Here is a 26229-nt window from a genome sequence, read left to right on the forward strand (position 1 = left end):
TGATTTAATTAATCAAATCTTTTGATGTGTGAGGACTAAAACAGTTATGATTAGCCGATTAATAAAGAAGTACTGTATTTGTAACAAATTTAAAAATACTTACGAGTACAAAAATGGAAAAACAATAGCAGCTGTAAGTGCAAGCTGTAATGATAAAATGGTGTAAACTTTCTGAACGAAACCTCTTCTAACCTCCTCATCAGAGAAACCTCTGAAACCTTCAACTCCATATTCTGGATCGTTTGATCTTGGACCGGATCTATAAGGGCCAGTTTGCATCACAACGTTCTGAAATGTAATATAAATAAAATTATGTAAACAATAATTGTTTATAATTATATAAGTAATACAAATTATAATGTGCATAAACAATTTTTTAAATATATTAAATCTAAAAATATGAAATAAACTAACAAGATCTTATAAAAGTTATTATGTAATTTAATCAATAGTATTATACATGGTACTACAGTTAATGATCTTTATTTTGAAGTGAGTAAATATTTGATCACAATAGTATTAATTTTATTAAAACTGGGATACTTGTACAGTGCATTGTTTAAGTATGAGTTTGTGACTTCATTTTGAATGTGTTAAAATGTGCAAGTAGTGATTAACATTTTTGCATGTTCATAGCATATGAATAATACCAAGCCTGAAGCTTAAACAGAATTCAAACTAGAACCTTCCAAATGAAAAACAAAGACACCTTCATTCTGCTACGGAAATCTACAGAATGTTCTTTGGTTAGTTTGTATGTATTCATACCTTTATATTAAGTCTGGGCAATGTGTACCCAGTCTGCTCAATGTAATATTTAGGCATATACTGAAATTCCATATGTATTCAACCTGATTTGTGGTAATTATCATTTTTGTATTTTTTTCAAATAATATATAACAATCTTTTAAATATATAAAATAGAAAAATGTCACAGCACAGAATAGGATTTAATACAAAAAAGGAAAATTAATGCCCCTAACTGCAAGTACAAATAGAGAAAGTTTGTATGAGTGTATACATGCGTATGTACACAAGTCAACAAACAGAAGTAATTTGAACATGATTAAGTGTACAAGCCTCTATTTATATAACTACTTCCACTTTTTAAGTGTTTATACATATTTCAATATTATTATAAAACAATGCCATAGAGATCTACAAAAAGCCATCCTAAAGATATAACCACACACACACAAATTTATAATAATATATATATATATATATATAAAAAAAAAAAAAAAAAAAAATATATGTAACATCCATATATAATCTACTACTTAGTGCAATGCAAGAAAAATAAGGATGAAAAAACAAGCACTAAAATAATATGTAACAGAATGCAAAAAATACACTGCAATTACTCATTATCATTTTTGTAACATATCAACCTGAGGATCTTTTTTTTATATTTACTTAATATCTATGTTGAATATTCCCAATGCACAGTACAATATTACAAACATTGAATGAATTGAATGAACCTCACTAATTAAAGTACACCCAATATGGACATTCATATTTCATTAAAAGCAAATTTACCTTATCATGAAGCTTAAGATTTCATGATAAGGTAAAATTGAATAATAATAAAAATACAATACTTGACAAGAAGATATACTTCATTTTTTATAACTTGATGGTTCCATCGTAGCAAGAGCATCTCAGGCAGTATGACAGCATCTTTTTCATTTTGAGATGCTTAAAAAAGCAGGATGTAAATGCAGTACTCTGCATTTACAACCTAGTTTAATAATTTAGTTGTTAAGTCTCATACTTTAAAGGTGGTCTGACTGTTAATAAGTGTTGTTAATAAAACCCAAATTGGCAAAAGAATCTTTATTTGCAATAATGCTTACAACAGTCTACCAACCAATAAGTTAAATATATATATATATATATATATATATATATATAAATTTAAAGAACTTGATCAACCTAAGTACAGAACAATAAATAAAGTAGGACTTACTTTATTTTATCATATATACAAAAACGTTTTCACAAATTTCTTACATCCTCAGTTGTTATCCATTTTTTTTTAATTTTTCACGTCAAATAACATATTACACATAAACATTAAAAAAAAATATTTTTTTTAATAAAATACAATAAAACCTTTGTTGATTTTTTTAAAAATATAAATTATAAAAATCAGTAATTTAAAGTTAAGAATTGAAATTAAAATTAATTAATTAATTTTGAAATTAATGACAGTAATCTAACATTGGCTAGTCAAACCACACGTATATTTAATCTATTTTAACCTATTTATTTATTAATTAATTTTTATCAACTGAAATCATATTTCTATATATATAATTTTTAACTTGTAACTTTTAACTTTAAATGTTAAATATTTTATTAAATTTTAATTTCCATTTTTATCTTTAAATTATTGATTTTTATTATATATATTTTAAAAAAATTATTATTCTTGATAATGTTTATGTATAATATGCCATTTGATGTGAACAATTTAAAACACAGATTACAACTGAAGATGCGAGAAATTCACAAAAATGTTTTTGTATATATCATAAAATAAGTGTCATCCTACTTTGTTCATTGTTCTGTACTTAAATTGATCAAGCTCTTTAAATTTAGTACAGAGGAATATGATTCTTAAATGAACTGACTTTTGAAAAGTATATATATTTATTTTTTTTAATATTATGTTGTTTTATATGTGTATGTAAACATAAAACAACCTACATCAATTGCTTGTATCTACAGCAAACTTAAAATAATCACATATTATCAGAACTACTCCATAATTAGAATAATGTGTTTTTATTACACTTTTAATAAATGTATGCTAAATAAACTTCACAAAATAATATTGGTAATTAAACTAATTTAATAGGGATTTTTGTTTATAATTTCATTACTTTGTTTATTTAGTTGAAAGATTTGTGTAACTTTATTTATCTTTCAGTTTATTTTATTTAGTAACTGAACAATTATGAATGAGTATCGAACAGCATAGATGGTTTTATTCTTATCGTTCTCCTGATAATGGCATACTGCTGGAATGCTCTCAAGTATTCGTTGTTTTTTATTAAGATAAATAGAAAACTTTTGTTTGGTTTTACTTATAATCACAAAAAAAGTAGAAGGAAGGAATAAATGTCAAACTATAAAATACCAACGAACAAAAATTGTGTTAATTTTCTCTGTTGATGGATATATGTACTAAATATGTATTTAGTAGGTAATAACCATAAAGTCAATGAACCCAATTAAAAACAACGAATAATTCATCAAATATTTAATGTACCATTTATTTAAAAATTGTACTGCCTCATAAATGGCTGTGGTAACTTCATTACAAACTTAAAAAATTTATGAAATAAAATAATTTTCTAAAACATTGATATTAAAATTTGAAACTGATCAATGAGCCCATATATATATCATAAGCCCATCTTGTTTAATGTATATAAAACACTATGTCCAAAGCGTACATTAAAGCCTTGGGATTCAAATCCAGTTAAAAGTAACTAAACCTTTAACAGAGTATGAACCAAAAGCATTACAGACCAGTTTTCATAATAGCTTATCATATTAAATAAATTCCAATGACATCTATTTCAAATTAAACATAACTGACAGAATTACTTTTTCCCTTTATGTCATTATAATAAATAAAAAAATCTCATTAATACTACAATTTTATTAGATAAAACATTTAACATATGTGAAGGATTTACTACAAGAGCAAAAGAAAAAATCAGCTATGCATATTCAAATGGGTGCCATATAAAATATTAGTACTAAAATTGATACTAAACAGTTAGCTCAAAAAAACAAAAATATTTATTAAAGGGGAATACATTTTTTGACAAGAATCATACCTCAATTTGGGGTTGTCCATAAGCATAGCCACCTTGTTGTTGGGGATAACCATAAGATTGATAGCCACCTTGAGGAGGATAACCACCTTGGGGAGGATAACCGCCTTGGGTAGGATAACCGCCTTGGGAAGGAAAACCACTTTGTGCGGGATAACCTGGTGTAACACCATACTGACTTTGAGGAGGAAAAGATTCATTACCAGGATAAGGAAATCCAAAAGGTGCAGCTGTATTAGGGTTAACTTCACCAGCAGTAGGATAAGGTGGTACTCCTCCTGAAGGATAAGGTGGTACTCCTCCTGTAGGATAAGGTGGTACTCCTCCTGTAGGATAAGGCGGTACTCCACCACCTGTGAGATAAGGTTGTGCTCCTGCAGGAGGATACTCTTCAGCCTTCGGTGCACCACCAGAGTACATCTGTACAAAATATATATTACATTCAAGTACTTTCAGCTATGTGCAGTGTTTTTAACTTATTACTTGTAAAAAAAATGATGAATAAAAAAGGTGAAAAATTAAATAAAACATCTGATGAAAACTCATCTGCAACTGATTAAAATGATAAAAACTGTAAACTGTAGAAAAAATATCATAAGATCAATTTATTTTTATCAAAAAAAGATTAGTTACTTTAGAAAAATAAAATGAAAACCACAGTAAAGAAATCCTTTCTTGATTATTTCTTGTTTTATTTTAAATAAATTTTTGATAAGTTATTTTAAGATTAAAATTGACTATAAAGACGTTAATATTCAGGGCCGTCCCAAGATATTCAGCGACCGTCGACTACTAAAAATAATGCGCCCCTCTTCACAAGAAAATACACAGGATGCTAGCGGGAGCGGGGTGAAAGTTACACTAAAGTGTCAGAACCAGAAAAAGTTAATTTATTACTATTACACTAAACAAAAACATCAAATTCATACAAAATTAAAAAAACAACCTATGACCTATATCAATAAAAAAACTTTATAGTAAAAAAAACAAAAGTAACTTATTTCTTTTCCTGGCTTTTTCTTTTGCAAATTAATTAATATCACATGTATTTAAGTTATATTAGTCACTCTATATGGATAAAATACTCAAATCATTTAATTTGCTCTGTCCCAAAGAAGACAATAAATAATTTTTTATCCTTTTCAGAGCTGAAAAAGATCTTACGCCACTGTAATTGGTAGTGGCAATATTTAAAAAAATGCGCAGTGCTGTGGTCTCGTTAGGAAATGTAGAGTCAATTTTCAAGTCAATTATTGCCCTTAAACTAAGTTCCGCAGTAGATATTTTCTTTATTTTACAGTAAATGTACGTGTTTAAAATGAGGGAATCCTTCAATAAAATTATTTTCTATATCATCCTTATAAGTTTCACACAACTTTGCACCATCCTTTCCAATTGTGTCTTCATTTAATTTTTTTAAATTGACCAGAAACCCAAATTTTTGAATAAATGTCATCATAGGCACACACTCTTTCCCTTTTGTACTTCTGCTACAAGTTTTCAATAATAGCATCAATAATCGCATGTATTTATGCGGAATTCGTTATTGGCATCAAATTTAACTTCTTCCAACGTACTTTTGTCAATAATTTTAAATAAATAGTATTTTTGACAATATTTTTTTAAATGCCTTTTTTTGTTTTTTTTCTTTTGCGTATTCATTTGTACGCATCACATACGGACAATTTTATACCTTCAGATTTGTAAAAGTTAAATGATTCTGTATTTCGTTTCGACTGTACAAATTTTTCTAAAGAAGCGTATAATCCAATAATGCTTTCAACTGTAATCAACCTTTTGAAGTGATATTTTATCTATAATTTCTAATATTTCGCTCCAAAATAATAGCAGTTTCCAGTGAGTTGAACTCATTTAACAACCCCTCTTGCAACTTTTGTTGTTTTTTTGTTCACGCTTTTAAAAATTATCTTCATAAATTTATTCAAAGCATTTTTTAAATTTTCATAACCAGAAACAACCTTCACTGAATCGGCTCTTGCTGACCAACGAGTGTCGCTTAATTTTTTTGGGAACTTTGTTTTTTGCTGCTAGCTATATCTTTCAAAATTTCCCATTTTGATGTTAACACAACAAAGAAATTGTATAGATTTTGCAGAAATAAAAATAATTTAGTTGCTTATACACAGCATTCCACCGCCAATTGTCCAATTAAATTTGAAGAATATGCTGCACATGGCGTGTAAGTAGCAAGATTTTAGATTTAATGCATGCTTGCCGGCCGCTGTATATACCTGACATATTAGAGGCATTATCATAAGATTGTCCTCTACAATCTTCCAAATTAATATCTAAATCAAATAATAGCTTTAAAATACAATCTTCCATTTCTGCACTCTTATGGCCAGTATTTCCTAAAAATTTTAAAAACCGTTCAATAGGTGTTCCATCTTTATTGACACATCTAACGACAATAGTTAATTGATCCATATGGGAAATATAGGTTGTCAAATCTAATACAATGGAGTAATACTTTGCTTCTTTTAATTCCAAGATAATAAAACTTCTGACACTGCCACCCAATATTTTGAATGAATGTAATGAATTTTAAATGAAGTGTAGTCTTGTACAGTCTCAGACTATTCCCAAGATTTGCGGTTAATTAAAACCCAACCACTAAAAAACACCGGTATTCATGGTCTAGTATTCAATTCTGTATGAAAGTAACTGCTATTAGGGGATTTGACCCTTAAAACTCCCAGTAATAGCAGTTACTTTTATACGGATAATACTAAATCGTGAATACTGGTTTTTCTTTGGTGGTTGGGTTTCAATTAACCACTCAATCTCAGGAATGGTCGACCTGAGACTGTACAAGATTACACTTTACTTACATTCATACATTTTACCCTCTGAAGTAGTACCTTACGGTGGTTCTGGAGGCTAAACAGAAAAAGAAAGTAAACATTCTGTTGCCTGGTTTGATAGAGCGCATATTACTTACAATCATTACTTATTATTTTGGGCGCCAATATTATGGTAGCCCATTTTTGTATCTTGAAATTCGTTCTGACTTCTCGAGAGACGATATTATACTTCCGACGATAATTTAAGTTAGCATAATCTATACTACTATATAAAGAGGAAGAGGGTTTTTTGTTAGTAGGTTGAAGGCTAAGTTTTGCATGCATCAGGTACATCTCGATCTAACAGATCACGGTTATTCGGAAAGGTAACATATGTATAAAGTTTGTCTCTTTGTTTGTTATCGCATCACACGAGAATCAACCAAGGGATTATTTTCAAATTTTCTGGTTACATTCGTATTATCCCAGGGAAGGTTTTAAGCCATCAACCAAGACCCTAGTTCCCTTGAAGATTAAGATATTAAAAATATTCACATTTCATCGCCCCCAAGGAGAGTGAAGTTGAGAGCAAAATATAGATTAATCCTCTTACTTCATTATTATATTTCTGCCTCCATGGCAAAGAAATAAGTTATGAATTTTTCATCGTCAAAGGTGTGTATATGCTAATTACCATAGTTACTATTATTCCATCTTTTGTAATTTAGTTTCAGTAAACTCTGAATATTATAATTTTTATTTATCAGTATTATTTTCACAATCATCAGAATAACGTATGGTGTGGGGATCCACAGGGTGGAGCTCTCTGGGTAGATGGGGATGGCGACTAAAGCAAGCTCTGCAGTTGTCCTGGCAAATTGGGAAGGTGAGCAAAGCGAACTCTGCAGCCATGGGGTAGGCCCTGGCCATGTGGAGCCACTGAGTTGGCTACGGGATTCGCCTGGGCTGACTGAACCCCGAGGGTCCAGGTTCTGGCTAGACGAATTTACTCTTAAAACAATTAATTTGCAGATCCTTTCAGTTTTAATCTAAAAGGGAAAACAAAGCGGTCTTCGGTCTCGACTGAAAAATTTTACCTAGGATCTGCTACTTCTGAGAAATTATAAGCTACAGAACTATAATACTGACAAAACAAAATACCCATATATGTAGGAAGTTCTTTTTGGGGTTTATCCTAATTATTTCGCCTCCCCTTTGATATAAAGAAATTATTCTGTATATTATTTATAAGGTAATTCAATATTGCACAGCAATACTTCAAGAGCTTATTTGCATCATTAATATAAGAAAAAAGTTCTATAAACGCATGTTTAATAACGACGGCTAGTGTAATATTTCATTCTTATTTTTGCTCCAGGGGTAAAATAGAGCCATACTGAAGTTATTGGGATCCAAAGTAAGAGGTAAATGTAATGATTATTTTGAATTAAAAAATGGAATAAAATAGAACTTTTAAAATGGAATTCTAGAACTTTATCTGCAAACAGTTTACAAAAAATTATGATATTTTTTTGCAAACAGTTTACAAAAAATTATGATATTTTTTAAGATTAAAAAACACTTTAGCAAACTCTCCTTACAACAGTTGTACAGCCAAGTGCCTCAGTTTTAATTTCAATTATATTATCCTTACGAGAAATTAAATATAAGAGAAAGATAAGTCTATTAAAAATATAAAAGTTTTATTTAAAATTTGATGAAATTTGATTAGTACCCAGATAGGGGAAGTGAAAGAGCATTTACTGTAGAGTACATACTTTCTATATAAATTATATGAGATTTCACATAGAGAAAATTATGACGAAATAACCCTCCGAATACACTAACAATGTTTAAAATATTCATTAGACTAACTGTTAGAATAGATCAATAATGATCAATTTCATTTAATATTTATCTTAACATTTCGTTTTAACATCATAGTAAACTGTCGTGATTAATACAAGGAAAATTTATTTTAAATAATAATTTTACAATGGTTTACGAACCTTCCATATTCATTTTATTTTTTCTTTAATGACTAATTGAGATTTAATGTGTTATTACTAAAAAAAAAAAAAAAAAAAAAAAAAAAAAAAAGAATGTATTTCACAAAAAAGCAAATGGAAATTTAAAATAATATTTTAATTTGGGTAGCATAAATTGGTTGCAAGTATTATTTTTTCTGCTTTGGTTTTATGAGACCAGAAAATTGTGAAAGTATGAAAACTTAGACCTTGCTTGGAATCACTCTCAATAAACCTAGTAATATGAGGTCTATATTTATTTATTTCCATTTATTAATATACAATTACAAACTTCGAGTCACCCATGCAAGATCAAAGTCTGTGCCGTGTTAGTCAAACTCTAGCCAATTAGCAATCAGTTTTGTGGGTTATGGCAATCTATTCAGATGCTAATCCGTTCTGTGAAGACAGATTAGGGTTAAGGTTAAGGTTAGGTTAAGGTTAGGGTTAAGGTTAAGGTTAAGTTTGTGGAGAGAAGTTAGGGGTAAATTACCAAGATATGGCAACATCAAACACTATTAATACTTAGCCGAATTTATATTTAAATGAAAATACTGTCACTGCAGAGAAAGACTACACCACATGTTCTGTGCTATTAATCATATGTATGTCAGAAGAATCATCTTACAAAGAGCACCATCCGTCATCTTCAATGACTATTTATTTTTCATTTCTGACAATTAATGTTGATGTTCACTTTTTCTGTCTATTAACATAATCATACGTCTGTTCAGATAATTGTAATGGTAATGTAATAGTCAATATTACAAACCGGTTAAAAACAGTTAACATTAAATTTTAATTTTGGTATATAATCAGTTTCTTCTTCATTTTTCTTTGTTGGTTTTTTATTTCCACAACACTTCCTTTCTTAGAACCCAAACCTTCATTAGAATTCTTATCTGCATTAATTTCTTTTTATATTTCAAATAAGGCGGCCAGCATATTCAACTTTTTTGTTAAAATTATGTTACGTACTGCCTAAAAATATACACTTTTCAATTATAAACTTAATACATTTTTATAATCCAAAATAACATTTAACAATAATAATGCCTAGAAGAATATATGATTTATTCAAGAAATTTGATCAAAAATACTGTTTTTCCTTTTTACACTGACAAAAAATTAATTAAAAACATTGTACGTATGTTATTTTGTAAGTTTAAACTGAACAGGATGATTGTTTTGTTGATGTGATAACATTATGGGTGTAGTTTAAGATAATTCACTAAGACATCAAAACTCGGTCACTATACTTTCACTATATGTAATTTTCTGATAACTTATTTGTATCTGATTCCATATTATACATCTACAGTATAATCTTGTAACGTATAGTCAGCAGTTTTTATTTCCTTGGTTGTTAATAAATTGTATTTTATTGACTGAATTTTTTTATTAACAAGTTAAATTACTTTTTTTTAAATTAGTTATTATGAGAATGAAAATAATGCTTTAAGCTTTATTTAAGGCATAAGGGGGAAGAGTTTATGATAATTTTTTTTTTGATAAAAGTTTTTTCTAATCCTAACTTATTATCATTTGAGTTTTTAATCAAATTTTGGCTTAGTACTTTAGCACAGAGTTGCATTTGTTGAAATGTTTATAATTTTTTACTGTTGTTATTAAGATAATACTATTATCTTTTTTGCCAAGATGTATGGTAGTTTCTATGTTGAGTATTGCTTATCTTTCTTAACTTCATTTTTTTACCACTTGCTGAAGCGTTTCAGAACTACTCCATTGACAAAACTTATTGTACTCATTTTTTACTGGTTTAACAAAATTAACATAGAACAGTTTTTAGGTTATTTTGTTATAGATTAGTGTATGTTAAATGCCGTAACTGTAATGTTTGAAGTCAACAAATGAAGTCCACCCAAAAATGATGTCATCTTAAAGATTAACAAGAACCCATGCTTAACAGGAAAATTGAGGAGTGAAATGGTTTCCTGTTGTCTTCTTTACTGTATATACAAAAATCTCTATCTACATGCCAAACACACCAAAATTCAACCTACAAGTTCCACCTCCACTCAGTGTGCACAGGATGTGACTACATAGTGAACATAATTATTCTTCTAGAGAAATAAATTTATTAGTGTCTCTGTAATTCAGCTGTTTTTCATACATCATAGTATATGTAACAGACAACAGAAGGGATTATTTTTTTTTAATTTTTTGGAATTGGGTCCAAAGATTTTTATTTATTTTATTAATTTTAATTGTATTATATTAACTCATAACAGCTGGGCAGATAGAATACATTTTATTAGTTTTGCCCAATCTTAAACTAATCAGTCATGAGATTTACAATTAATTGAACCCTAATGCTTAAATATACCACTAACATTACCTCTGTGCTTAAATCCAAATAAAGCTAAAGCTGTAAAACTAATATTTAAATATAAAATTTGATGAAAGAATGTCAAGAATTGATAATTATTTTGTGCCAAAAAAGTATTTTTTTAAATTCTATAGAGAGAGAGAGACTGATCAACTCAGATGAAGAGCATTTCGTTGCTATTACAAGAGAGAGCGTAAATAAAACCTGTGAGTAGTAAAAACCAATGACAGTTTCTTATTTCAGACAATATTAAAAAAAATTAAGATGAAACATTATTATAATGGTATTAATTTAATCATTTACTCTACAATTAAATAAATAAATACTTTACACAGATCAGTAAATCATAGTTAACACAGTAATGTTAAATTCCTGAATAATAAAAAGAATGCTTCCTTAAAAGGATTAAAGAAAACTTTCATCAGAGCAGCATTATAAAAAAAAAAAATAATACGAGAAATGAAAGTACAGTCCTTATTATTAAACATTGTTTATCCATCACTATTATGAGATAATAAATTTGTTACAGAATAAAATAATTATTATTAAGGCAATAATAAATATTAAAATAAACACTTTAATAAATATGCACTAAATCAAGTTTATTCAATTAGCATTGTTTAAACTACTTTCTAAAAGAGTAACTTTTAAATATTTAATTTTTAATTGGTCTTTTAGATAATTTAGATTTTAGTTATTTGGCGGTTTTTGTTATTTAAATTTAATTTGGTTGGTTTTCATTGGGCATAATTAGTCCTTATTAGTGAAAGAATATGCTTTGTTTCATAAAAGTAGTTCTGTTGTTTGGTTTGACAGACAAAAATATTATTTTCTTTTTTCGTATAAGTAACTATTTTCAGAGGTAACATTTTTGAAAACGTTGACATATGTAAATATTAAAATTTTTAATTCACTAAACAACAGTAAACATAATTCATATTTACTGATGCCAAAGATCTAGTACCCCATTATTATATCATTTCTTTTTGAAGCTTCCTTAATACTTATAACGTATATTCTTCAGAGGTATTTGTCCGTTAATTTTATTACCACAATAGAAGTGTTAACAATTAATAATGCTTTTTTTTTAAGTGGATATAAAATTATTTATGGTTCAAGGAACAGCTTGCTATTCAAATTCATTGATTAGTTATTGTTGACACAACTGAAAGCGAGTGTTAAACTCGCTTTCAGTTGTTCCTTTGGTGGGGGGGGGGAAAGCCAAACATGTATCTTCTGTTGCCAACCACAAAAACACAACCCACAGAATTTTTATACAACCATCCTCTCTCTGTTGCAAGAGTTTAAAATTATAAATATTAAGAGACCTGAATTTTTATAGACACCCCTATTTCCTACGCTTGCGATTAAGGTTAAAAAATGTAATCGCCATTATACAACTTATATATATTTTTAGAATACATTTTTTTAGTAATTACTCCAAATATTGGAATGTAATACATTCTGATATTATTTTTTGGAAAGCTAAAAAACATTCTTAAATACAATTTTTTAAAGTTCAACCCCAAAATTAGGTTTCACAACTCATCTCCACTACCTGTCCTCAAATAAGTAAAAAAAAAATGTGTAATTGATTCAATCCCCTTACTGTATAGATAGATTACCACATCAAATTTCATGATTGTATATTAAAGTGTCACTGATAAGAAAACAAAATACACCAAAAACCACGTAAAATTTTGTAATAAATATTTAATATTTTTGAATAACAGGCATCTTGTAACAATAAGAATAAACAGAATTCCAGGGTGAATTTGTTCTTGCCAATATTAAAATGTTCTCTAACTTAAAATTTTAAAAACCACAAATGTTAAAGAAATTATATTGTATTTTCTGAAATAATTCTTTGTTATTTCAAACAATGATGTCTGTTTTCTTATTGTGAATTCTCTAGATGCTTCAAGGTCAGGTTTATTTTTTTTTAAATTACATGTCAATTACTTTTGACCTTAATTTTTTTTTTCAAAATTGTTTCATATTATCCTTAGAAATGAAAATTAAATCTGAATTAACAAGAATTTTATTATGTTTTCTTTCCATTTTTAAATTATATTTAATCTGGTAGCTTTATGATAACATTTAGTTTCATTTAATTTTGGTAAAGAGTTTAGAATAATTATTAATTATGTCAGAGGAACTAGTACACAACTTTCTAATAAAAGTATAATATTATTTCTGTCAAGGATTTCACAGACAATCAGAATAATCCCACCAACTGCTTTCATATTGTCTTAACCAATTTAATTTTTTTTTTTACATTGATTTTATTCATTTATTTAATTTAATTGGTTTTACTTATTACATCTGATAATGACTAATTTGTTATGAAGTACAACAACTTTTTATTTGTTTATTTTGAAATGAAGTAACTTGATACACACACGCGCGCGCACGTATTTCTTTTGGTAATATTTAATTCTTTTTTTATGGTGATAATATATGCTATTTAATTTTCATTCCAAGAGAAAAAAAAATTTATATAAATTCCTTCATCCTGCATTCAACTCATTTTCTGGCTGTCCCCATATCTGGAATCCGATTTTATCCACTGGGCATAAATTTTTTAATCCCGCACCTGTCACCTCAAAAATGTACATCTTTTTGTTTCTATAAAAATTGCTATCTTTAGTTTTAATTATTATAAATCTTTCTCTAAAGATCGAGATTTTGGAACCTAAAATATAATTTAAAAATTAGGGGTTAACTTATAATTGTATAAGTATTAAATTAATCCTATTAATTTTTCATGATCAATATGTTAAATTAGCAATTCTAATTTAAATTCTGTAATATTTTGATGAAAATTAAAGAATTATAAAAGTGTATTTAATCAATATTTCTTCTTATAATTATTGTAATTGATATTATTATTTATAACTGAAAAGTAGTGCAGGTCATCATTGTAATTGTTTTTAAAAATTAGTTCCATCATATACTATTTCAGTGCTTAGAGATGAGTAACAATATATATCTGAGAATTTGTTTTTATTCCCGGCAGAATTGTGAAATATCAGTACTTAATACAGTTCTTGCTCTTCCTAAATACCACTAAATTTTATTTGTGTAAAACACAAGGTAATTAATGTTGCCTCATGCGACATACTGAAAGAAACTTCCACTCAATAGAAAGAATCAAAATTCATTTAATATTTATCAGCAGCTTTTTAGTAAAGCAGAGCAGAGAGAGATAGGGTATGTTTTCTTTAGAAGCTTTCTAAGTGGTTTTCATTTGCTTAAATCAATGGTTGCATATCACCATGCCAAGTCCATTGAAGTTCACTGCAGGTGATATTCAGCTGTAAATCAATTTTTGAGAAAATCAAGAGGATTTTTGAGTAAATTGAATTGAGGAGAAAAATTTTTGTTGTTGCAATCGACACTTGTTTTATTGATATGAAAATAGTATTTTTATGTTTAAAAACTCAATCAAGTAATGATCTGAGTGCATAGTCTAATTGAAGTTAGATATAGGAAGAGTTCTTGTGTAAAACCTTTGTCGTTAGAGGAAGATACGGGAATTGTCCTTCCGTGAATCAGTTAATTTAATGGCTGAGGGTTGTAAATTATGGTAAGTGGTCAAGGTTGGGAGAAGCCATACGAAGGCAATAATACAATAATAAGTTGTGTAAATACTGATGGAAATATCTGCCATTAATGGCAAGGCAAATATCTTGCATTAATGGCATCTTGACAAGAGGGCAAACAGATGAATGTGATGTGTTATTAGGTTTAAGGATCTAAAAGATGACCTTCAGTGAAGCCCATTAGGGCTAGGAACAGGGGTGGGGGGGTGCAGCAACCAGGATCGTCACAAGGGGGGGGGGGGGGGTCTTCCTCTTTGGAGGTCAGGAGTTCATCTGCACAAGTTTTTCATTAGAACTAATATTTTTCTCCCATTTCTCCACAGTTTTGTATGTATTGCAAAAATTACAACTTTTAACTTAAATAAAGTATCTAGTGTTTATTTTTTAAAATATCACATGCAAAAATTATAAAAATAAAATATGATATAAAATAAATAAATAAAATTTATCAGTAGTAATATCAGTTTAAACACATATAGATTATGTGTTTTTTAATGAAGCGCACAATATTCAGCTGGTGATTTCAAAATTAGAAAACATTTAAATTAGCAGAAAATTGAATGTAAATGAATGTTTTGAAAATAAAACAAACTAATATAAAAAATGATACGCCAATTAATATCTATACATAAGTAAAACAGTATTTCAGTGTAATGGTAACAAAAGATTGAAAAAATATTATTAAATACTGAAGAAGCATTTAGAAAGTTGTTACATAGTAATATGGAGTTACATTTGAGGAAATACACTTCTACAAGGTTGTGAGATATCAACACTAAAAAAAGGAAATAAGAAGGCTGGAAAAGTGTATGAAACGTGGATATGGAAGAAATTTAATGAACTGACAGAATGAAAATTAAGTAATAATGAGAAAAAGAACAGAGGTGATGAAAGAACAGAGGTTTATAAAGGAAAAGAAAGCTAATAGGCTTATACATATGAGTGGAGAAGGATATATTAAAAAGCTTTATATCATCAGAACTGAAAAGATAAGGTGAAAATATTAAGAAGGAAGCCAGAAAAGATTAAAAACTACAAACAATTAAAAGAAAATGATAGCCAACAAGAACTCATAATTTTAGCTGAAAGCAGAAAAGAGTTGGAGGTGGACAAGATTCAAGGAACCTTATGATGATAATAATTATCAGTTTAGAAAATAGATTTTAAAATGCCTAATGTGAGTTTTTATTTTTGTGGATGAGATCGCTTCTGCTACCTCCACATTTTCAAAATAGAAGATAATTATGTCCTAAATATGGAAATTATGGAGATAAATATGATGTAACTTCAACACAATCTTTACAATATTTTAAACTTGATTTAAATTGCAATCATTAAAAAACGTGTAATTCAAAAAGAAAAAACAGTTTGAAAATTTTTCAAGTCTTAATGAATTTTAATGATTAAAAAAAGAAATAACATTAATAAATTCTAAATAAACGTACTATAAAATCCTAAATAAACACTACTTCCCTATGATTTTATTTAATATACTATAAAGGACTATTACTTTAAAAATAAACGAAAAAATATATATATAAAAAAATTTTAATAAATTTACTGGTGCATATTAAAAAAATTTTTAATTATAAAAAAATTTAATGAGATGGTTTGTAAAGTGTGTATTAAAAAATAATTAAAAGATTAAATAATAAATAAAATTAAACAGACTAAGTTACAGGTGATTAGATGTAAGTATGATTTGATTGAATGGACATGCAAATATTAAAACATAAAATAAAATGAATGGCCTAGTTGTTTGTGAGAGTGATATAGTGAACATTTAAGATTCAAGACACGGAATTACTTACAGATAATTTGTGCACATATCATGAAAATATATAAACATATAAAGAACGTTTAATACAGCATTTTACAGAATAAAAAATTCTAAAAAACTAAACTAAAATAAAACTGACCGACAGTTTTTTTTTTCAATCACATAATACAAAAGCTTTTGTTAATCTGCTTTGTTACATACACATGAAATAAGTGCCAAAATAATTTACGTAATAGTATTTAAGAATAGTGTACATTATTTACAACAATGTTTTGAATACTATCAAAAAAGAGAAATAAAACCAAACCTTGTCACCATCTAATGGAGTCATATTTATTAATAAACATCAATTCTATGTAAATATTTCCCAAATAAAATATATATATATATTAGAAAAGCCAGTTTTCAAATAATAGTATCTAAAATGGAGAAATTAACTCGATTCCCTTTAACAGAATACAAAAAAGAAATTTGTTAAAATATACATTTTGTAGGATTAATTTTTTTCATCATTCTTGTTTTATACTTCTTAGTAAAGTCTAACAACAGCTCATTTAATATTACAATTATAATAAAATAAAAACTATTCAATGTATAACATTGCATACTACAGTAATAATTTCTATTGATGTCCATGCCAATACTTTAAATAAAAACTGGCGGTCTGGATTTTATTTTTTATATTATGCCATATTAAAGATTCATTATTACCTACTTGGCACATAAGGTATACTTCTTGGTGACAGCCCCTCCCAAGATCGTATAAAAGTCTATAAAAAGTTGATCTTTTATTTAAAATGTAGAGGGGAGATTAATAAGAAGAATTAAAACTAAAAAAAAAGGCAAGCCTATGGCCCACTGCGATAATGTTACATGGTTTTTATTTCATTAGATGTTTTTTTTTTGGATTAGGAGCTATTACAGAGCTCCCTTCATTGGCAGTGATTGTCATAGTTGTGCCATTATGGAGCGCTTATAGTAGATGTAAAAAACATGAAAGTGATTTTTTTTTAACCACATTTTGTAATACCTACTGGACTCCTATTTCAATTAAAAACTTTGAAGAACAGTAGACTTGTGTTAATCAGTTTATTGTTTTTATCAAATAAATACCATTATTTGCAATTACCTAATAAAATAAATTAAATTATTTAATGTTCATGAGCTATGATAATTATTTTATTATTATAAACTTTGGTATTATTATTTAGTATTTTTATTCTTACTTTTACATATATTTTTTTTAAAGATAGTTACTATAGAACCACGTGGTTGCAGTAGATATAATATAAATCTTGCCTAATTTGTAAATAAAAAAACAACAGACTATAATTAATTGTTATCATAACCATAATGCTTGTAATCAACCTAACACGAGTTGAAAATCAGTGGGAAAACAATTAATTATGGATTTGAAAATAGGTTATTCTACAAAAATATTAATCATTGAAGCGGCAGATTCATAATTATTTAAATCTGCTATGTAAATTTAAAAAACTATTCATACTACAAAGACATAGCTTGAAGATATAAAAAAATATGCATGCAGGTTGAAGTGAGACTTCTCCTTTTTTTAAATCTGTTAAAAAATTATGGATAAAAGAATATGGTAATAATATAAGTTTTTAATTAAACATGTCCCCAGTTTTTCTCCTCCAAATGGATTGGATTTACACAAAATCAAATTTAAAAAAAAGAAGAGATAAAAATAGAAAGAAATTTAATCCACAGTTTCAATTTTTTACTTTTCTGTTAGAAACACAGATAATTGCTATTAGAATAGTCATAAAAATTGAAGATTTAAGATTATTTTTTATAATATTCTTTGTGCATACAAAAGAAAAAAATAAAGATTTAAATTGTTATATCTCTTTGATGAGGCAATCAGTGTTGATTTAAGGCCAGAATCAAACAGCAAAAGAACAGTTTTAGTTGCGCTCATAGCCGTAGGCTCATTTCCTATCTTTATACTTGACAGCGCCACTAAAAAGATGGCGACTCCTAAACAGAAAGCCTTCTGTTTTGATAAATGGTAATGTTTAGTTCTAGTAATGTGCATTCAGTAGAAAGTTTAACTGTGTTCTTCCAAGTGATAATAACATTCGTCATATAAACTGTTTGAAACAACCGGATGTTTGTGTAAAAGGAAGCCCCCTCGGACGACCGAACAAATGTTAATATGACAGGGAGCCGCCTTTCCTGCGTAATCCTAAAATGTGTTAAAAAGGCCGGCCGCCAACTAGCGATGCCGATGATGACAATGTGCATGTTTTTAGGAAACACTTAGATATGCATTCGTTTACAGCTGTTACCGGCTTTGATGGCTTCAGACTACGCTGTGAGTGCAGACTTCGCGATCAAAATGTTGGAACATGAAAATGACGACTTCTCGATCTAATTGGGATTAGAGATGAATAATACTTCATACATAGTGTAAAAGTTAACCAATATGTTAAAATGTCGCATCTGGGGGTCTAAAAAAACCCATAAACTTTTACAATACGAAAGGGATTCCCCAATATTAATGTTTTCTATGCAATACCCCGAAAGCTTAATCGCTTCTGTGTGACAATAACATTCGTCGACATAATCTGTTTGAAACGACCCGTATGAAAAGAGTCGTTCTTTCTCCAACTGCAAGATGAACCAGAAAATTTAATTATCTTTGGCAACAAGATGATACGCCTCCACACCGGCGTAACTGTGTACAGTATCAGTTGAATGACGCTTTCCTCGACCACTGGATTCTTCGGCATGGACTCGATGACAGAGCTTGCTTACGGTAACTTCCAAGGTCACCCGATCTGGCCCCCGTGTAATTTTTTTCCTTCAGGGTTTTATAAAGGATCTTGTACATGTCCGTCCGTTACTAACTGATCTACCCGATTTAAGGCACAGGATTAAAGCAGCTGTTACTTCCGTTATTCCAGATACGCTGGTTAAAGTACGGGAAGAACTTTTCTATCAATCAGATGTGTGCCGCGTAACGAAGGATGTTCACATTGAATACTTGTAGGGAAAACTCGTATTTAATGTAAAGAGTAATTAAATTGCTTTAAAACCATCATATTTTTGTTTTGTACTGCTTGTATTATATTTTTGTAACCAAAAAATTACACTTACAAAATGATTAAGTATAATTTAATTATAAAAGTGAATGATTAAGTGAATTCATAATCTTTTGAAAGCGCATAAAACATGTTGTAATTGATTTATAATTAAAAGAAAGCCCTCTATTAAAAAAAACCTAACCTTGATTACAAAACTTATTTATTTAACCTAAATATGTGAAAAGCTCTAAAATAGGTTATGATATCAACTTCTATCGGTGTAAAATCATCTGTATCACTTATAACTTTTTTATGTAATAAATCGGTCAACAAAATAAGAATATTTTGTTGACCGATAATTTACAATAGTTCGGTTGTATTTTAGACTATATAAAATGTTTAAGGATAATATCCTTTTACTAACCTTATTCTCCTACTTAATGATATATTGGGTCTGAATGACTTACTGGTTAATCAGCAATTGCTAGGAGTCCCCAATACAGTAAAAAGATTTTTATATCTTTAAAATAATAAAACATTTACTACTCAAGTACCTAGAAATATATTCCAATCCTTTACTAACTGATATTGTAGATGGCAATGTTATTAATTTTGTTTTCTAAAACAGGTTAGGGAATATATGTAACATAAATAAATAAATATATATTGTTCAAGTGCATTTAGTACACAGCTTTAAGATACTACATATGTCTGTTTACACATAAAGTGTGTTTACACTTTCATCTCATAAATAATGTACTTTTTTCTTAAAAATTGGTAATTTCAGAACATATATTAATGAAATTATATGCTTTTCAGATCATATTCTTCAGTCAAATTGCTGGTAACAGTATCATTAACTGAACGATCTTTAAAAAGTTAGGAATATCCTTTTAGTGTGCAGTCGAATAATATATTAAATCTATATTTTATTTGTTTGTTTAATGTATTTGTATATGTTGTTTTTGTCAAGTCTAATAAGTATCTGTAAATGTTCTTTGTAAAGTGATTTACAAAGAATATAACAAACTTTCAGGACATGTTCTATTGGTAAAAATAAAGAAGAAAGTTCACTTAAAAATAAGTTCATAAATTCTTTGTTAGCAGTGTTGGGTGGTGGTGAAAGATTTCACCCTGATTTTTGCACCTTCAGTAAAATCAAGCCAGAGTGTAATTCTTGGGACCCAAATTAGAGGGTAATTAATAAAAAAAATTATCTGTAAAAACAATCATTTTGAAATCTTATTAAAAAGAAAATAATGTGGTGTGTGTGTATTAGTTGTTTTCAGAATGAGAAAAATATTAATGTATGCAATTAAAAAAATAAATAAAAATCAACTATAATTTTTATTACTATTAATTCAGCTATAGCTACAAGAAGATAATAATGATGGCAATTATATAATCAGAGATGAAAGAAATTTCCATATTTTTCAGATAAATTTTCTTGACATGAAGCACTTAAAATAGTTCTTTCTTAATTTTAAAGATTATAAAATCTATAAAAATTATTGTTAATTACTAAATCTTAAAAATCAAGTACTTGTTAATTCAATTAATGTGTAGTTAATTTTTTTTTTTTTAATGAAAAGGCAGGCGCATCAATAGCTACTACAGTCATTAGCTCGGTGAAAATTGGTAATGTATGAAAAGATCCAATAACTAACCAGGATTTGAACCTGGGACCTGTGCACAAAATACCAAGACGCTACCTATTCAGCCACGAGGGCGGTTGACTAATTAATTTTGATTGTTTATTATTCTACAATTTTTAATTCTTTTTTTTTGTAATATTAAACATTTCATTTGGTTTAAAATGTGAGTTAAAATCTGTCATATTTTTACATGTTTTGTTTTTAATAAACTTCAAAATTCATATGTTTGTATTTTAGTTTCTATGGAATTTGTTCGTAGAATCAAATTCTCTGCAAGTTTTGTTTAAAATTTTTCTGTTTATTCTCTTTTTTCTGTTTAGCCTACGGAACCAAAGTAACATATTATTACTTCAGAGGATGAATGAGGATGATATGTATGAAATGTAAATGAAGTGTAGTCTTGTACAGTCTCAGATTGACCATTCCTGAGATGTGTAATTAATTGAAACCCAACAACCAAAGACCATATCGGTATCCACAATCTAGTTTATCTGTTTATTATCCATTTAACAAAGTTATTTTAACACTAAACATAAAATTGTGTTTTTCAACTCCAAATTTTCCTTTTACCCCAGATCTTTTTAAAATACTAAAAATACCAGTTCTCTGTTCCTTTTTTTTCTTCAATTTTTAGGTGAGATCTGTTACATTCTTTGTAAATTGCTGTACATTATATAAGTCTCTTAAAATTTTATGAACTGCATATAAAATTAAATTTCTGATATGGTTCATGTTACCATGTGTGCCCTATTTTCTATGTGATTTGTGATATGTAATTTTGATATTGTTCCTTGTATATGTGGGCAAATGTGAATCCAGTCTGTCATTTGCAGTATACAGAAATAAAACGACTGCAGTTTTAATTTGCATACATCTAGGTTGCTGTGTTTGTTGGTATTTTGTTATTTTTTTTTAATGGTCTTGTGAATTTTATTTGTTGGATAAAAAAAGGTAATCTTTGTTTCTGGAAATGTCAATAATTTTATATCATTGTTGTTGATATTCATTGGCACTGTTTACTTTCTGTCAGTAGGTATGTTTGATTTTGTTCTGTTTTTTTGTATTGCATATATTTAAAAATTTAGATTGGCTATTAACTTGTGCTAGTTGTTCTATTATAATGAGTTCTTCAGTGTAGTTGTCTGCTGATCAAGAGCTGAGGATATGTATTGTGTCAGTTATAGTTGATTTTTATAAATGCATTTTAAAAGTATCTTTGCAATCAGTTTTGAATATAATGGGGTCAAGAAAGTTATGTAATTGTTGTCATTATAATCAGTAAAATGTGAATTTTTTTTGAATAAGAGGAATTTAGGGCATTGTCTTACATATGCTTTGTACAATTTTAACATTTGTGTATTGTGTGGATTGGTATAACATGGGATGCCGGTATAATATTTTATGTTTTTGTGGTGTATTTTCTTTCAAACGTTTTAAAAGAATTATAAAAATATATTTCAACCGTAAAACTAAAAATGAGTGAAACCACTGGTAGGCCTAAGTGAATATACTTTTAGTATTGTGATTTCTACTTATATTAAAAATCGTCTTTATGCTAATACTAAGATGTGCTATATTATTTCCATTGATGGAACCATAAAGTTATAAAAAAATACATTTCACTGTTTTGGCCAAATCACTAGATTATAAAAATGATGACTATTTTGAAATAAATTATTAAAAAAAATGTTTTAATTATAATTTATAGATTTAAAAATATTTTATTATTGAAATTGTTTATATAAATATGACTTTGGCAAAATTAACTAATTTTTTAAGCTGTTATAACAGAGAAAAATAATTTTATCCTACCAATAAAGGATACTTGTTAAAAAAAAGTGGACTTGTGGTAAGTCCAAAATGACTTACACACAATATAAATAATTTCAAAAAATATTTTAAACAATTTGTGCAATACTTCAACGACAATAAGGACGCTACAACACCACGCGAACTCAAACAAGATTTAAACTGTAATGAACAGAGTGAATCAACAGCTCGACAACAGAAAGCGTGAGTAGGTTATAAACACTGCGCAAGTACTGTTACAAGGGGAAGTCAGTCACAATTCACAGAGGGAGATGGAACCGTGTCGAACCAGGCAGAAACTTCTAGTACTATAACTTAAACTTTAGTTTAAGCTACTTATTGATCCGGTTTATTCGTTTACAGTTAACATATTGCACCACGATTAAAAAAAATGAATTAATTATAATAACTATAAATACTAGTAATACTGTATATTTTTGTTCGTTTTAATACTGTTTGTTGAATAATATATATGTCACTAAAACACAAACTGCACTGTATAATACGACCTTCATAAAAATTAAAAACAAAAAATAACTTACGTATAAAAATGAATATACCAATTTTTATTACTACCCGAGTATTTTATTAATACAAAAGTATATCGATATTTTTTAATTTTATTATTTAACGTCCTACTACAATTTATATTAAGTATTCTACAATGTGTTCATTAAAATGTTTTCCGTATAAAATTATTTGTAACCCCGCGCTGTAATTGCTATATTTAAATCAAATCATGTTACTTCCATAAATAATAAACACTAAAACAATTTCTAATCGAATAGCTTGAATAACAATTATTTGATACATTAATATTAATACATTATAAATTAATAAAAGAAAACCCGCCAATAACAATATCCTCTGACGTCATCGGCGACGTCTGAGTGAGAACATCAAACTCTTCTTCACCGTACGATTACATCTGCGATTGACAAAATATTATTTTAAATGTTGTATTTATAAAATTTGTTTCGGTTTGTCTTTTCAGTGTATAGTTTTAAATTAAATAAATATACTTACTATCATTTCACTAAGGGATACAGGTAATTCTATTTACAGGTCAAAATACAGTTATCGAAAAAGGTTGCAACAATTTAAAAAAAATCCTATTTCAGGAACTAGTAAAGGTAATCAAACGAATATTTTTTTTTAAATTCACCGATAAAAAGCTTTTTAACCCTATCTTAGAATGTATCAATACACGTGTGTGAGCTCCGTTGGTCGCTCTGCAAACATCTAGCCGATAATAGAATTCTGTCGAGGGTCGCTGGATCATTTCAGGAGTTAGCAATAACAGCGATAATCCGTTGTAGTAAATGTTTTGGCATAATTGTAGGTTATGAAATCTCAGCAACCGAATGAAATTATTGAGTATGTTAGAGATTCCAGAAAGATAAAAGTGTGGTGCGGTTTGATATCCGATCGTGTGATTGTATAATTTTTTATTCATAAGCCTATTGTAACAGGGAATGTTTATTTAGATATGCTACTAAAACTGTACATTTTCCCGCAAGTTGACCGAATTTAACTAAAAAGTAGCGGTTTTGTAATGTTTCAACAAACATCCCGCACTTTAGCTTAAGCGTTCGATGAGGTCTCAATGAAAGATTGCCTAATCGTTGGATTGGAAGGGCCGAACCTGTGCTTTGTTCTCCAAGAAGTCCAGATTTTTGACACCGCTAGACATTTTTCTACGGGGTGTCATTGTCTAAATCAAAAAATCAGGGATGTACAACATTTAAGACAACGTATCACCGCTGTTGTTATCACAATTACGCTCGCGATGATCCAGCGGACCTGGGCAGAAGTCGATTATCAGGATGTTTGCAGAGCGACCAACGAAGGTCATACTGAAACATTCTAAGATGTAAAAAAAGTTTTGAATTGATAGATTAAAAAAAAAAAATACTCGTTTGATTATTTCTAGTAATTTATGGGATACGATTTTTTTAAATTGCCTCAACCTTTTTCGATGACTTTGTATATAAATTTTAATCAAAGAACGGATTATCACACAATCAATTTTTCATTTCATAACCGAGCATGTGTTGGTATTAACTTTTATATTTTGTTATACAATTACCTTTATCGTTTAAATGATTTTTGTAAGTTACTGTGTATATTAGGAGCGCACCCTGATGGTTGGTAAAGATACATATTTTGTTTTAGTCTAGTATCGAATGTTAAAATGTTAAAAAGATTGTATGAAATCGAGAAACTACTTTCATGCTGACATAAGAGTTTTAAAATTTTTTTAAATTAAAAAAAGAGATATTTATTTATTCAATTTGTTATTTTTTAAGTTGTTTGTTTATTATTTCTTTAGGTAGGGTAAAATTAATTTTAATAGGCTTTAATTTATTAAACTATAGTGATATTAATTTTTACAACCCCTATCAATTTGAAACAGTCCCCTATTTAAATGGAAGTCTATCAAAACGGAAATTGTTCTCTAACCCTGTGCATGGGTTTTACTGAACACGCACAGTTTATAAAAAAAAAAAAAAAACGTTACAATCTTTCAATGTATTAAATGAACACATCGAGTTTGTAGAGCAGGGAGTTTTTCTCATTCCAAGAGGCTTTTAAAGATTTATGATTTTCATTATCATCATTATTTTTATTAATATAATAAAATAGATTTTGATATTTATCTTATCATTTTACGTGATATGCAGATATAAGATTAGTTAAAAATAAAAAAGACATTAATTAAAACTGACGCCACCTTGATAAAATGAGAGATTATTGATTTTGTAACCAAAGTAATTTATCGTTATTTTTTTATTTATGAAATAAATTTAAAAAATATTATTTACATAAATATTATTTATATTTATAATTTCATTAATATTTAAATATTATTTAAAAATATATTTTTTTATTTACTGGGTCTGACCGTGGGAGACGAAGCTTTTGAGCCTCGTATTCCCGGCGTGATTTCCCTTCAGTCCGTCCTTTTGAAGTCCTTTCGGTACTAATACCTTATGGGCTAGCAGGAATATGCCTACCGGGGCCCTAGTTATTTGAAGAGAGCAATGCGCCCCCTTCTCCGGAGGAAGTCGCATGGGCTGACTGAATTAAATATTAACATGAAGATTACACATACAAAAAATCAAGTTGTTTTGGAATGACTTTGAAATTTGTCTAATCCATTTACCTTTTATTTTTTTTATTATATGTATAGATTATATCTACAACACTGCTTTCATACGTACAATATTGTAATTTGTACCATCAAAATTGTTTTTTTTCCCAAACATTAAATGAAAGTTGATCGCTAAATCGG

General features: G+C 28.2%; 1 protein-coding gene across 2 annotated transcripts in view; it reads right to left on the minus strand.

Moving 5' to 3' along the window:
• Nucleotides 1–26229, minus strand: part of LOC142329759 (protein lifeguard 2-like) — a 95759-nt gene that overhangs the window by 21096 nt on the left and 48434 nt on the right. Inside the window, exons 1-3 of one of the 2 annotated variants that reach the window (XM_075374517.1) lie at nucleotides 22995–23063; nucleotides 3858–4274; nucleotides 104–288 (exon numbers count right to left, since the gene is read on the minus strand). In XM_075374517.1, the coding sequence (XP_075230632.1) occupies nucleotides 104–288; nucleotides 3858–4274 (602 nt within the window). In that variant the 5' untranslated portion in view covers nucleotides 22995–23063. Of the gene's footprint in view, nucleotides 1–103; nucleotides 289–3857; nucleotides 4275–22994; nucleotides 23064–26229 lie in introns of those variants that run through there. The other variant, XM_075374516.1, reaches the window with a different exon arrangement.

This window comes from Lycorma delicatula, chromosome 9, assembly GCF_047948215.1.
Source record: "Lycorma delicatula isolate Av1 chromosome 9, ASM4794821v1, whole genome shotgun sequence".
NCBI classification, from domain to species: Eukaryota; Metazoa; Arthropoda; class Insecta; order Hemiptera; family Fulgoridae; genus Lycorma; species Lycorma delicatula.